At 35.0% G+C, this 15,353-nt stretch overlaps 2 protein-coding genes across 4 annotated transcripts in view; one reads left to right on the top strand and one right to left on the bottom strand.

The window, feature by feature from the left end:
- Positions 1-15,353, top strand: part of LOC141455353 (uncharacterized) — a 79,967-nt gene that overhangs the window by 14,906 nt on the left and 49,708 nt on the right. Inside the window, exon 1 of one of the 3 annotated variants that reach the window (XM_074130341.1) lies at positions 13,251-13,268. The exons of the other annotated variants lie outside the window; for them this stretch is intronic. The gene's annotated coding sequence lies outside the window, so the exon portion shown is untranslated. Of the gene's footprint in view, positions 1-13,250; positions 13,269-15,353 lie in introns of those variants that run through there. 3 annotated transcript variants of the gene reach the window in all.
- The window catches only part of LOC141455354 (uncharacterized), a 47,308-nt gene that overhangs the window by 14,437 nt on the left and 17,518 nt on the right, over positions 1-15,353 (bottom strand). Inside the window, exon 2 of the mRNA XM_074130343.1 lies at positions 842-981. Coding sequence (XP_073986444.1) covers positions 842-980 — 139 coding nt within the window. The 5' untranslated portion in view covers position 981. The remainder of the gene's footprint in view (positions 1-841; positions 982-15,353) is intronic.

Below are 15,353 nucleotides of genomic sequence, written 5' to 3'. Positions count from 1 at the left end.
ATTTGTATTCGAGAGAGTTTAAATAGTATACGATACAATATGTTTACTTAACGTAAATAGTTGGCATACGCTGAATGTGCTCTGTTAAGAGTAAGGGTGCAGCTAAACAACCAGCGCGAATGAACATTTTAACAGTGCGTTCATTCATTTTTATTATTTTTTTAAAAGCAGATTTGTCAGGGTATTAACAATAGATTTCTTGGAGATTTTGTCGATTTGAACTTGTAGTTTTCATTTTTTTTACAAGTAAATTCACTTGTTGAAAATGTGGTTAGATCCGCAGTGGTGAATTATATCTTTGACTTTATTTGTTGTAGCACACATTATTATCCTTTAACGGTTTCGGACTTTTGTGTATCATCAGAGGTATCCATCATCAGTGCGCGCCTCGCACTATACTTGCTGACTTTCTTACCAAACTAGGTACTTTCTCTCACTGTAAGAGAAAATATTACTTCCGGAAATACCTATTTCCTAGGCCGTTTAAGGAGAGGAAGTTGTTGTTTGGATGACATTACAGAATTAGGCCATTTAAAGGAAAATTCACGATATTTTTGAGGAAATATTAAGACACGTTCAATGTTGGGAAAATCTCCTCGTTTATTTAATTTTCCAGCTTGGCCACTTTTCTTTTCTTTTTAAACTTTCGTTTTTTGTTTTTACAAGTTGCTTGAATTAGACTAGACGACTAGTTCTAGTTAAATCCTTCATCGATTCCCCCCCCCCCCGTTTACAAATCGATCTTGCAAAATATCATTAACACAAAATATTCCCTAGGAAAGATAATTTACTGTTGCGTAAACATTTACTTAAAACAATATCGCAATCAGGCGCTACAAACCTGGTGTAACGCCGTGCGCTGAGGCTCTATGTATAACCGGATGGTATTGCGGTATTCTCCAGTAGTGGTGTGGAGGCGGTGATGCAGAAGGCGGAGAGACACTTGGCGCTGGTGGCACTCTTGAAGCGCCCTCTAACATTCTGCAAAAAAAAAAAAAAAGATAACAAAAAGAAGAAGTTAATGTTGCTGTTTTATGTTTCATTTTATTAAGAAACAAGGAAAGAGAATTGAAGGTGTAATCAAAGTGGAAGGATAGAGGATCGGAAGTAATTTGCTATCGATTTCGAAACTCTAGAGTAGGCGACATTCTTAGATAGATTGACTTCAACATTTTTTTGTTGTTTCCTCAAGAATATTAATTTGCATTGATTTAATACAAGATGTTAGAGTAACAAATATACAAATGTATTAGCTGGACAGTCTTCTATCTGTTTTAGAGCGTGAAAAATAAGAAAAGTAATGTTATTATTTTTGGTCTAGACGAAAAAGGCTCACCCAAATTTTGATGAATTTAAAAATTATGTTATTCCTTTCCTCAATGATAAACTGAACATAGATGTTAAATTCCTTTCATGAAGATTTTTTTCAGTCACATTGGCAAAAAAAAAAAAGATGGCGAAAAATAGCGAGACCCGTCATTTTAGGTTTTGTTAATTTTTGCCCCAAAAATGTCCTAGAAATTAGGGTAACTTGGTATCCGAAGATGAAAGAAGTTAGGAACTTGGGTAAAACGTGCTTTTATCAGATATGATGAATCATTAATAAAAGAAAAGCGTGTATATTTGTCATTTTTCCAATTTTATCAAAATAACCGGGGCAAAATGATATACTAGCGGTGAAGGTACCTGCAAAATGGTAAACCTACTTAAATAGTTTGTAAGGCTAAAGAAGTAATAGGAAATGAAGTGTAACGGGGATTGTTGAGGAAATAAGCAAAAGAAATCAGAAGCTCTGCTTAAAATTGATGGAGACGTGATTAATAGATGGAACATAATTAATTTACTGAAATTAGCGCTACGGAGAGAGCATCGACTCTAAAGAGCGATTTCTAGAGTGTACGGAAGTGACTTTCGCCTTATTTTGATTCAGTGAGAGTGGTAAATAGTTGGAAAAAAAAAAAAATGTTAGCGAACTGACGCAAGGTGTATAAACTAAGAAAGCTTTACTTCGTAAGACTTCCCCAATAATCAGTAGAGAATACACACATCTGTCTTATCATTGCCAGATTCCAGTCTACCAAAAGTTTCTTAATTGTAGCAGTTAAGAAATATTGTTATAATATACAGTTAGAGAGAAGAATGGGCAAAGTCGTTTTTCTTGTATGAAGAATGCTTGGCCAAGGATGTGGCTACAGTGTATAGCAAGTAGAATGAAGTGCTGCTGTGCTAGAGTGTACAGGTGTATCGGTCCACCTGTCGAACACGTGCCCAACGCCACTCGCTTGCAACCCCTTCCCAAACAGATTATCTCTACTGCTCTTTAATACAATCCCAACTAACTGACCGCAACATTTATTCTTACGCCCGATATTTACACTTTATTGTAACAGTATTTCAACGGCAATGCTTCTGCTAGCTCTTCTTTAATGATCCGGTCAGTTCTTCAAAATAAACTGTAATTCCAAATTTTCTTTTAGAAAATTTTATTTAATTTTATAACTTTATATAATATTCAAATTTATTTAAGAGAAAGAATTGTAATCATAAAGATTATCGATTTTTGAGTAAAGTATCACGGGAAGAAAAAATTTTTTGACCTCAAGCGGCTCAAGTCCAGATCTGGATTTTCGCTATAGACTTGGCTTGGGTTGTTATATCTGTGATAGCTATATGAGCCATGTGGGTAGCAAAGGGCTTTTATTATTGTTATGAAATGCTACAGACTTGGCTGATATAGTTAGGCTGCTTACCGTATAAACCGAGTGTCTAATTTATAAGAAGAGAATGCAAGTAAGGGCTTAGTAGAATCAATAATGTAAATTAGTTTGATGACAGGCATTAACGTTGAGGCGTCACTGCCTCTGATAGCCAAGCGGTTAGAGGCGAGGTCCATCAAACTACTGAATTCGTATCCCAATCTACGAGAAATTTGTAGTAAAATTTGTTTACTACTTAATCTCTGTCCAGGACACCTGATTAGACAGTTGGACGGAAAACTGGTCTGACAAAACTGGTATTATATGTACCAGGGAATTATATGTACAATTTTTTGGGCTAACTAGATGGCACTCGTAATCATGAGTTGAACTATAGAAGATAGAACAGAATATCTCGTTAGGTAAGGAGTTCCTACTTATAAATGTGCAAATGGTCCACTTTGATCCTTGCCAAAAACTCCATTTTCCATTTATAACTTTTTGCGAATTTATCTCTGCATTTTCCAAACTTAACATTACTGACTCTTTGAGTAGGTTAGACTTTCTCAAGACATTGCAGATCATTGTATCAATCGATGGTTAAAATAGGTAAAACGTTCAGCTTCCTACAAGTTCCAGGAATTTCCTCATTAGTCTTCATTATAGAATGATCTCCTCAGACCGGAAACTACCTAGTATATCTCACACAGCAACCAAGCGAATGCTAAGTAATCAAATAGAATGAGAGAGGCTGTTTTCTCCTTCTCCTGGCAAAACCTATTCAGTGGTTCTAGTTTTTCACCCCAAGATGATTTCTGAACCTACGTTATCCTGTAAGGAACGTAATCCATCAGAAAGCTGACTAGTAATTTAGTAAGGTTGGAGGTTTTTAAGACGCGAAAAAGTATGCTTTCTACAAATTGGTCTGAATGTCTTTTTTGAAAACAGAATAACTTGAAACCGTTTCATCACAGAAAATTCCAATTTTTCATTTGGTTTTGGGGCTAAATGAACTTCTTTCAAAGTAGTCCTTTTATGATTTTATTGACAAAGACACAAATAATTCTGAACATTAGCTCAAATTTACTTAAAAAGTTATGAAATGCCAAGTTGGACTGCAGAAAAATGACCATAGTTACAAATCAGACATTTGTAAGTGGAAGACCCCCAGTTCAAATCCCGCTTACGACTACTTCTTATTTGTTAGAAAAAACTGTTTATAGTAAATTTTTTTTTTTTTTCTTTCTTTTTAAGAACTTATTTGTTTTAGAATTGATAAGTTAGTTTTGCTCGAAAAATCGTTATAAATTTAAGAGCAAGGGTATCATTATTATTATCATCTGTCAGTGACTGGCCACCAGCCATTAGAAAAATATTAATCAAACAATAACCACAACCAAAAAAAAAAGCAAAAAATAAAAACAGACTGCGAATACAGGACAGTAATAAATTAAATAAAATAATACATGCAACAGGTTATTATATTAAGTAATGCCGTACATTATCGTACAAGGAAAACCCCTCTACATGGAACATTCTATCTTGAATACTTAACACGCAATACTATTTTTTGTTACTGTAAGCTCAAAAGTTAAGTTTGTATTTAGGCAAATATATTTTTGATTAACCAACAGTTAGCAGCGATCTTCTAAATTAAAGTTTTTATTCTTAAACCGCTACTTTTTGAGCACAAAAAAATGGGCTTTTAAGAATTTCAGCATTACCGGCACAGAAAACAACACTTTGAACTCTCGCGGCAATTCATTGCACTAATCATTTAGCTAAACTCTTTTTAGGTAGGAAATATTTTATTTTTCCGCTCGTCATTTCTTTCAGTAAAAACTTTAAAAATTTAATTATAGCAAACGCAGTAATAGACTTGTCAATTATTAAATACTTACTTGAATACAAATTAAAAATATAATAATCAAGGAAAAACAACTGTTCTTCCTTATTATTATTATAAACAAAAATCAGCTGATGATATTTGAACATCTGTTCACTGTTAATTTCATTGTTTTCTAAATTAATATAATTTAAGTTGTAAGTATGTAGATTTGTGCTCTTTAAAAGCAATTATCTTTATTATAGATTTCTTTTTTATTTTATTAATAGTTTCTGATATATTACATTTAACAATAATACAATAATTGCTATTCACGCTGCTTTTCTACTTTTGAGAAAAAACAATCTCTGAGAAGTAAACAATAACGGTGATCAAAAGAAGGAAGGTTTTTTTTTTTAAGGCAACATACTGGCAGGTGAAGAACAAGAGGTTATAAAATCAAGATGTATATACATAACAACATGTTGCCGGAACCAGAGTTACAACAAAAGGGCTTAGTTCGCTTACCTGAGGACCCTTTACTTTATCCCTTAATTGGTAGGACGTGCTGAGAAGGGAGATCTTACGACGGGAAGGGGAGATGAGTAATGGAGAATGAAACTCTTCTTTAACATACTTGTGGGGAGTAACGCGCGTGCCAGGTTGGTGCGTACGTCAGTGGCTGAACAAACAAACCTACCCAAAAAAAAAAGAAGAATAACTAGAGGCGCGTGCAGGACCCATACCGGAAGTATGCATCCTTAACGGCAGCGGCTCAGTACCCCACTTGGGGCGCACCACTCTTACAAAAACCTTAATAGCCCTCCTCATCGTTGCGCACAGTCCTGGCACGCTTCTCTGTTGGGGCAGGTCCGGACACCGGCTGTTTCTTCCTCATCATCTTCTCTCGCTACCTTCTTTGGTTCCTTCTTTCTTCTCTAAACATTATCTTCTTTTAGAAATCTTCATTGTTTCTTAAATATTTTCTTAACTTTTAAATCTTCTACTTCTGTTTAGTCATATATTTCTAGTGTTTGTTGTGTTTTTGTAAAAAATAAAAAGATTAATTTTTAACAATTTTGACCGCTAACTAAGTGTCGTGTCAACATGGATGATGGGGAATGACCCGTTTTAATAAATTGATTGAATTTAATTAATTATATACAGGGTGATCCATTTAAAACGCACCAATCGCTAATAAGTTTTTAGGAAAGCGGAATTTCGAAACAACCCACGAAGTAAACTATATGTTTTTTTTTGTCTAGTTTTCAAATTTTCCACCCCTGATGCTGTATCTTCATTTTTGGTGGAGTTACGTCTAAAAACCTGATTGGGGTTTCATAAGGACCATTGGTTTTGACAATGATTATGAAAAGTACATAAAAAACTGTGAAAAATGACGTTAACCCCGTTTCGATATCCCTGATATTAGTTGAGATATTTAAGATCAAAGTTACAATTTTATCTATTCGTGAACGGTTTTCAATATTAATTTTCCACCAGAAATACACGTTTTGGGAGGTACTCTGACTGCAAAAAAAAAAATCTTTGTCAAAACCAGTGGTCCTCATGAAACCCCAATCAGGTTTTTAGCTGTAACTCCGCCAAAAATGAAGATACAGCATCGGGGGTGGAAAATTTGAAAACTAGACCAAAAAAAAACATATAGTTTACTTCGTGGGTTTTTTCGACATTCCGCTTTCCTAAAAAGTTATTAGCATTTGTTGCGTTTTAAATGGATCACCCTGTATACATGTATATATTTTTTTTGCTATAAATTATCAAAGTTTTTCAGCAGTTACTTTAACTAATGGTGAATCGATTTCGCTTTTCATTCAATCAATTTTCATAAAATAAGTTTCAAGCTGAACTTTTTTGCTTTAGTTATGAGTACTTAACATTTTTACGAAGTTTAAAGAGAGCTGGATTGGATCAATGGTCCGTTTTCCCTTATCTTCCCTTAAAGCCATTCATTAAAAATACTCCATTCAGTAGAGTCGTCCCATACATGCTGAGTAGATGCAAAAATCAATTTTTTCTTATTCAGCGTGCCAGTGAAAGTCCAAAAATAGAAAATCCTGGGCAGCAAGAAAAGATTGAGACAATAATAAAGAAAACAATGCTCAGATAATTTAAAATTATCTCTTAATTCTGTTCTCAAACGCGTCCTAATCTCAGCGTGTTAAATATTAATAAAATAATTTCTTAAACAAAAAAAAAGAAAAGATTATAATAATTTTATCTTGCAAAATGAACTTTCGGATAACAACAAATTTTGTAATTAAAAAAAAACAAACTAAACACACAATATATACTATCGATGTTTGTATAATAAATAATTTCTGTTAATCAGAGTGAACAGATCAACTGTACTTATAGAACTGTCATACTTGGAGAGTTATCGAATGTAATTATCTCTGCCTTATGAATTATTACAAATTACGGAAGCATCATCTAAAAAACAAAGAGCAGAAAGCCCTGTTATAACACGGATATGAATCTAAATCGATTATTAATGTTAAATAAATTGTAAAACGTTTATCTTTTTTTTATTTGCGTGCATTTTATTTTATTTTATTTATTTTACATATTATCTATTTAATGTGTTCTCTATTTTGGGATTGATTATTTTTGTCTTTTATCCTTTTCTCTAACTTTATGAAATTGCTTTTAATTTTGTAACCAAAAATCCAAGCCTTTTTTCTTCAGATCACTTTATTTAAACGGGCTCTAGGATTTCTAGATAGTATTCCTGGTTGACCGCACCACTTGGTTGCAAGAACTCAGTACTCTATATCGTTGGAATTGAAAGAATCAGTTAGCCGAACCTTCACAGTTGTGTTGAACATGACATCGGTGCTGCAGGCTCTTCCATTGAGACTGACTGGGTTTCATGCCCTTGTTTTGTGATAAAAATTTAACAATTTAAAAAAAAAAACATTTAATTTTTTGTTTCTGTGGCATTCACCATTAAACTAAACTCATTTGATTAAATCAAGCAAGGAAAATAGAACCTTTAAAAAGTTACGAGGGTCGTTTGAAAAGTCCGTGCAAAGTCAGAGAGATAGCACTACTGGCGCGTATCGAGGTTATGTTTAGTTAGTAGCATCTCTTGGAAGAACACACACCAAGTTTCAGCCAGATCGGTCTATTTCTTTGTGTTTGGCATTCGTTTGAATCGAGGAAGTCGAGTGATTTTCAAAAAATGGACGAAAAAGAATTTCGTGTATTGATTAAACACTACTTTATGAAAGGCAAAACGCCTCAGGAGGCTAAAGAGAAGCTTGATAAACATTATGGTGACTCTGCACCTTCGATTAGAACAGTTTATAAGTGGTTTCAAAATTTTCGGAGTGGCCATATGGGCACAAGTGACGCTGAACGTTCTGGACGCCCTGTTGAGGTTACTACTCCAGAAATCATTGATAAAATCCATGATATGGTGATGGATGATAGAAGAGTGAAGGTGCGTGAGATTGCTAGTGCTGTGGGCATCTCGAATGAACGGGTACATAATATTTTGCATCAACATTTGGACATGACAAAGCTATCCGCAAGATGGGTGCCGCGATTGCTCACGCTTGACCAAAAACGAAATCGTGTGAAGTGTTGCAAGGACGGTTTGCAGCTGTTCCAGAAGAATCCGCAGGACTTTAAGCGTCGTTTCGTCACTGTGGATGAAACATGGATACATCACTACACTCCTGAGACCAAAGAACAATCTAAACAATGGGTTACCAAGGGGGAATCTGCGCCAAAAAAGGCGAAGACCGTTCCTTCGGCCGGAAAGATTATGGCGACTGTCTTTTGGGATTCGCAAGGAATAATCCTCATCGACTATCTGGAAAAGGGTAAAACTATTACAGGTGCATATTATTCATCGTTATTGGACCGTTTGAAAACCGAGCTGCAAGAAAAACGCCCACTATTGGCCCACAAAAAAGTCCTTTTCCATTACGACAACGCACTAGCTCACACCTCAGCAGTTGTGGTCGCAAAATTAATGGAAATAGGGTTCCAACTCGTTTCACATCCCCCCTATTCTCCAGACTTGGCTCCCTCGGACTACTATTTGTTCCCCAATATGAAGAAATGGCTGGCGGGAAAAAGATTTTATTCAAACGAGGAGGTGATTGCAGAAACGAATGGCTATTTTTCAGACTTGGACAAATCCTATTATTCGGAAGGGATCAACAAACTAGAGCAGCGTTGGACGAAGTGTATAAGCCTAAAAGGAGACTATGTTGAAAAATAAAAAAGGTTTACCCCAAAAAATTAAGTAGTTTTTATTTTTGCACGGACTTTTCAAACGACCCTCGTAGAAATAATAGTTAGATAATGCAATCAAGCAGGCAGGTGGGTATTTAATGGAGAGGAGAGAATACGCGATACGCCTCCGCCATTATCATTAACTAAAATAATAAATGAAAAAACTGTCGTAACCATAAACTGACACAATTTACTTAATAATTAAAAAAAATTAGTTGTTTTCCTTATTCTTAACGATATATATATTATTTTTTATTTTTTCCCCGTACAAAATGGCTGATTTAATTATCTAATAATCAAACATGCGCAATAAGTTGTTACCCACTTCTCAAATAAGTGCTTACAGTAAACGAATTTCAATAAAAAATTTAAAAAAAAAAGATTTATTAATTTACGTAAAAGTCCAATAGTTGTAATTTTGTTTGCACACAGCTCTGACGTATGTTGTATTGGTAGCCCGTAATTGATGCTTCTTGTTGTTGGATATCGAAAAGGTTACGATCTTTGTACATTTAGCTTTCTTTTTGTATTGTTGGAAAAAATAGAACCAAAAAATCAGCATTAAATTTTGCTGTTAAGAGTTGCTAGTGGTGAATCTAATACAGTACAACCTGGATTAACCGGGCTGACCTCCGGCTATACCCACCCCGGAAAACTGAAATCCCGGTTAAACCGAATACACAGTATTACTTACGAGGGTCGTTTGAAAAGTCCGTGCAAAAATAAAAACTACTTAATTTTTTGGGGTAAACCTTTTTTATTTTTCAACATAGTCTCCTTTTAGGCTTATACACTTCGTCCAACGCTGCTCTAGTTTGTTGATCCCTTCCGAATAATAGGATTTGTCCAAGTCTGAAAAATAGCCATTCGTTTCTGCAATCACTTCCTCGTTTGAATAAAATCTTTTTCCCGCCAGCCATTTCTTCATATTGGGGAACAAATAGTAGTCCGAGGGAGCCAAGTCTGGAGAATAGGGGGGATGTGAAACGAGTTGGAACCCTATTTCCATTAATTTTGCGACCACAACTGCTGAGGTGTGAGCTGGTGATGGAAAAGGACTTTTTTGTGGGCCAATCGTGGGCGTTTTTCTTGCAGCTCGGTTTTCAAACGGTCCAATAACGATGAATAATATGCACCTGTAATAGTTTTACCCTTTTCCAGATAGTCGATGAGGATTATTCCTTGCGAATCCCAAAAGACAGTCGCCATAATCTTTCCGGCCGAAAGAACGGTCTTCGCCTTTTTTGGCGCAGATTCCCCCTTGGTAACCCATTGTTTAGATTGTTCTTTGGTCTCAGGAGTGTAGTGATGTATCCATATTTCATCCACAGTGACGAAACGACGCTTAAAGTCCTGCGGATTCTTCTGGAACAGCTGCAAACCGTCCTTGCAACACTTCACACGATTTCGTTTTTGGTCAAGCGTGAGCAATCGCGGCACCCATCTTGCGGATAGCTTTGTCATGTCCAAATGTTGATGCAAAATATTATGTACCCGTTCATTCGAGATGCCCACAGCACTAGCAATCTCACGCACCTTCACTCTTCTGTCATCCATCACCATATCATGGATTTTATCAATGATTTCTGGAGTAGTAACCTCGAACAGGGCGTCCAGAACGTTCAGCGTCACTTGTGCCCATATGGCCACTCCGAAAATTTTGAAACCACTTATAAACTGTTCTAATCGAAGGGGCAGAGTCACCATAATGTTTATCAAGCTTCTCTTTAGTCTCCTCAGGCGTTTTGCCTTTCATAAAGTCGTGTTTAATCAACACACGAAATTCTTTTTCGTCCATTTTTTGAAAATCACTCGACTTACTCGATTCAAACGAATGCCAAACACAAAGAAATAGACCGATCTGGCTGAAACTTGGTGTGTGTTCTTCCAAGAGATGCTACTAACTAAACATAACCTCGATACGCGCCAGTGGTGCTGTCTCTCTGACTTTGCACGGACTTTTCAAACGACCCTCGTAGTACATTTGTACCTATGAATGTACATATGTATGTATATAAGTATGTATGTATTAAACGGGTGCATAGGTAGACTCATCAGTAAGATGCCTATGTAAAAATATGTAAATTAAAAAGCCGTTTCGCAAGAAATTCAGTACTATTTGCACCATATTTTGGGTTTTTACATACATAATGACCCTTCAAGAAAATCAGTTATAAAAGAGTTGCTGCCACGCCTACAATTATGTTACATCGGAAGACAAAAAAAATTTTCCTGTCGCCACCGAAAATTAACTTTTGTTCGGCGCCGATCTGAGGTATTCTTATGATGACTCAACATGATCCCCGGTTAATCCGAATCCCGGTTAACCGAGGGCCGGTTAATCGAGGTTGTACATCCTCATAGATATAGTAAGTGACTTCCAGGTTAGATGATGTTAGACTGCACTCTTTCCTACAGACGAAATGACGAAATTACTCAAAATACGCAGTTCAGTCACTGCTCCCCTTCATAGGCTTCAATTCTACCCCATCAACTCCATATTTCATTCCTTTCTCCTTCGACCTCAACTTTTCATTCAATAGGATCCAATATTATCTCGGAAGGATCTCTATCAGATCACCTTAATTCACTAATGTACTTCTTACCTTTGACTTCCTACTCAACGTTAGAGGTGGCTCTTCCCATGCAATATTCTTGCTGAAGGTGTTTTGTATTTAAATATTTAAGTAATTTAAATTTAATATTTCCAATCAGAGGCAGGAAGAAGATGAAATTCTTTAAATTACTGTCCAAAAATCCATCTCGCAAAGATTGATTCTATTAGTGGAAGTCTAAATAACTTATGTTATTTTAAGTATATCTACTTATATAGTTTAGACCGCACTCTAGATCGCATAACCAATGATGTAGCCTCAGATAATTCCAGAATTAGTTCACTAAGTTTAAAACAAAAAGTAAGAAATGCCACCCTTTATCGATCTAATATAAATGGTTCTTATGAATCGATAATTTTAACTCCCACCTTTGGACACATAAAAGTCTACCACCTTTGACCGTAAAAATGTTTACCCATTTAGTGAGATGAGGGGGGGGAACACTAGGTACCTTAAATGCGTGTATGCGTCATCTTTTTGTGAATGTATGGGTAAGTACTCGTATAACAGTTCGAGATAAACTTAGAGAGCTTAATATGAAGTTTTATTTTGTAGTGTTAGATAAAGAGCGCAATAAGCGAAGGTCAGACTCACTAACACGAACGCTTTTACGTACTCACTGCACCACCTGTTGTCTACATAGACTATATGTATAAAAAGGGCAGATATATGTAACATGTATACATATGTACTTAAAGATATGCTTCTACATATTGTATGGAGAAAAATAATTTTTTTATTATTTAAATTAAAATATATTTTATCTCCTATTACAGTAACTCATGATCATTTATTGTTGCCAAAACACAATAGTACAGATTTATCAAGATAGTACTTAATAAATATGCTTATGTTTATCACTACATATAATATACAACTTATATGTAAATATATATCAGTATATGTTACATATATGTGTTTATACGCGTGCATGAGTGTCTAGTAAATGAGTGTGCTATAGTGTAGAACAGAATTCCGCAAGCGATTAGCATTATTCTTTTTTCTTTTTTTTGGAGAAACGTGTTCCTTGATTTTTTAAAAAAATCTGTAATCTATTAAATAGAAAATATATATTTTGATTTTTAGGTTATGGAAATACTAGTAAACTTTGGCAGGACTTTCATTGCCTTATCTCTTTTCAAGTTGACCGCTTGACCGACTTTTTATAGCCATACATAGAGAAGGTGTTAAGCCGCGTACCATCCTTTCTCGGCGGTACCGTTTGACAGTTCTCCATCACGCCTTTTTCTATTTCTCTCTCTCTCTCCTTATTCCAATTCTCGTAGTGCGCGTTGTCGCCGCCAATATCTTATTTTTCTGCTATTTTGTAGTTTCGTTTATTTCTCAGTTCCCACGGTTTCAACCTTCTCCTTCTCTATCCTCTCTTAACCGTGGGTTTTTTTCCGTCTGCTGTAGTTCAGTACGCCTTCGACACGGATAGAGTAAGTTTGTATGTACCTCTGTACCTGCTTTACAACGCATCTAGTGCGCTTCCGCCGTTCTGCATATTACCCCGCTCACCAGCACTGTTCTGCCTGCAAGCTCCAGCTGTTCGCTTCAAGTACTGTTACCGCAATTCCGCTTCTCGCACTTCTGGGCTCAATACCGGCTTCGCCTTCCCTTGTACCGCTAGCCATCTTCGCTTCCTAGAAACCTTCTACGGATTACTTCTGATCTGTTTTCGCCTATTTGACCCTTACTTCACCCTACGCATCTCTGTGCTGAAAACACACGCACACACACTCAATACACATTCAAACAAGCACACACCTTTCCTCTGTTTTCTTCCTTTGCCATCCCCTCAACAGCATCATCTTCATCATCAAGCTGAGACTGAGTACTTTCATCTAAATTACCTCAAAGGTAAGTGCATTCTTACCCTTCTCTTTTCTATATTTCTTTTAAGTATTTCATCTATCTTATTTGCGTTACTTTGTCGCGGTGTCAATCTCGATCAGTTATCGATTCTTAAACTGCGTTTACGCTCGCTTTCCTCTCTGCCCTACGCGCTTACAGAAGGATTATTCCCTATCAGGGAGACATTGACTGCCGTAGTTATTAATAATTTTTATACTTTCTAATTATATCATCAAAATAATTGGTTCTGTAATTAGTCATATCGAATAATTTAATCGATCTATTAGAAAAAGAATTTTATTGCATTGTTATTAGTTCTATTGTTGTGGATGATTAACTATTTTTCTTTTTGAGAAATGCCGACTGTTTTTTAAATTAGTTTTATTGCTACTTGGAAAATGGGAAATGTTTTTCTTTTAATGATGATTTTTTTACCTTTTTAACGAGTTAATTAAATAAAATGCTAACTAAAATTTAGAGAAGATGTAGTTAAACTAATAAAAAAGTGATCGAATTTTCTTTTGTAGAACCTTGAGATTGTCGATATGTTTTCTTTTTGGTTTTCTTTTGTTTTTCGTTTAAGGAAGTTGTGCGTTCACATTTTTTGTTATTTGTTTATTAAGATTTTTAATATCCTTTTACGAGAAATTTAATCCTAGTAAAAGAAACTAAAATTCAGTCACATTAAGAAGGAGCCAGAGGTAGAGATATTACTCGTTCCATTACCAAGTCTAGCCATCTAAAACTCCAGGTTAAGAAACATTTGTTCTCAGCGATTCCATTATGCTTTTGAGGAAGCGAAACTTAGAAATTCCGATCTAGAAATCATTCTTCAATACTACTCTAACTCGAAATTATATTAGTAGAACCTTCTTATTCAAATTAGCTCAAAACGTTCTAAAAAAAAATATCCATTACACCTTATCCGTGATCATTATCTCTTAGAACGACGCCTCTCTTCGTGTAAGATAATTTTCCTATTTCTATAATGCTTGTCGATTAGTAAGATCGATATGATGTCAACTTTGGAATCATTGATTTATTCCACTGATTTATTGTTCCTTTCTCATTCTATCTCTCTCTATTCTGCGCTGTCTTTAGCAATGTTTGTCGCAATGCTAGTTTACTATGTTTGCATTAAAAAACATTTCTATTTACTCTTCTGTTATGATTGACAAATAAAAAAAAGTAAAAAAAAAAAACACGGAATCAGCTGTTTAAATAAAACATATGATTTATGTGGGAAACGTTGAATGTGTTCCATGTTTATTTTATATCTTTTTTTTTTTTTTGTACTATTGTGATTTAGGTAATGTATTTTTATCAAGATAGCCGTTTCATATCAAGATATCAAGATTTTTTGATGAATATCTTGAGTTAACGATTTGTTCAAGGGAGATATTCAATGTCTTTTTTTTTTTATTTCGTTAAATCTTTAAACATTTATATTTTTTGATTCAACATTTACAACAAAAATTAATGAAATCTACTTTTTGACTGACATTTATGACTACTACGCTTGCAGTCTTAAATATTTTTGTTGGACTGATATCGTACTTCACTGAATGCTTCCAATGGAAAACTTTGACTTATGCTTTTAAGTGCTTAGGAAAAGAAAGAAAGTCAAGAGAAATGTGCAAATAATAACACACATTCAATGTGCAAGAAAGAAAGCTACAAAAACGCTCAATTAGATCTTTGCAATCAAACTTTCCGTTTAGTGCTAGAAAGTAAGCTTTCAAGCATAAACTACTTAACTTCCGCTTCATATTTTCAACAATATTAAGACAAATTTTCAAAACGGAAATACTACGCTTCCAGAATGTTTGCTAGTAAAATGGAAAACTTATAAGTTTTGGTGTCTACTGAGTTTTTACAAATTGGTCTCGATGTGTTTGTAAATGGTATACTAAATAAAAATAAATCGAAGATAGTTCAAATTTAGTATCTCAAATCGAAGAATTCATAGGGTTTGGTAGCTTTTTTAAAGAATCAGTTAATCAGAAGTAAGTGAAGCCTATTTTTTCACCAAATTAGGCGTCGAAGACGGAGGCTTTAAGACAAAGTTCTCATATTAAACCATTAAAATAA

Source organism: Rhodnius prolixus, unplaced genomic scaffold (assembly GCF_049639745.1).
Source record: "Rhodnius prolixus isolate KJV_2025 unplaced genomic scaffold, Rpr scaffold_4, whole genome shotgun sequence".
NCBI classification, from domain to species: domain Eukaryota; kingdom Metazoa; phylum Arthropoda; class Insecta; order Hemiptera; family Reduviidae; genus Rhodnius; species Rhodnius prolixus.
The sequence above is the reverse complement of the archived record's forward strand: the minus strand, read 5'-3'. Positions and strand labels throughout refer to the sequence as shown.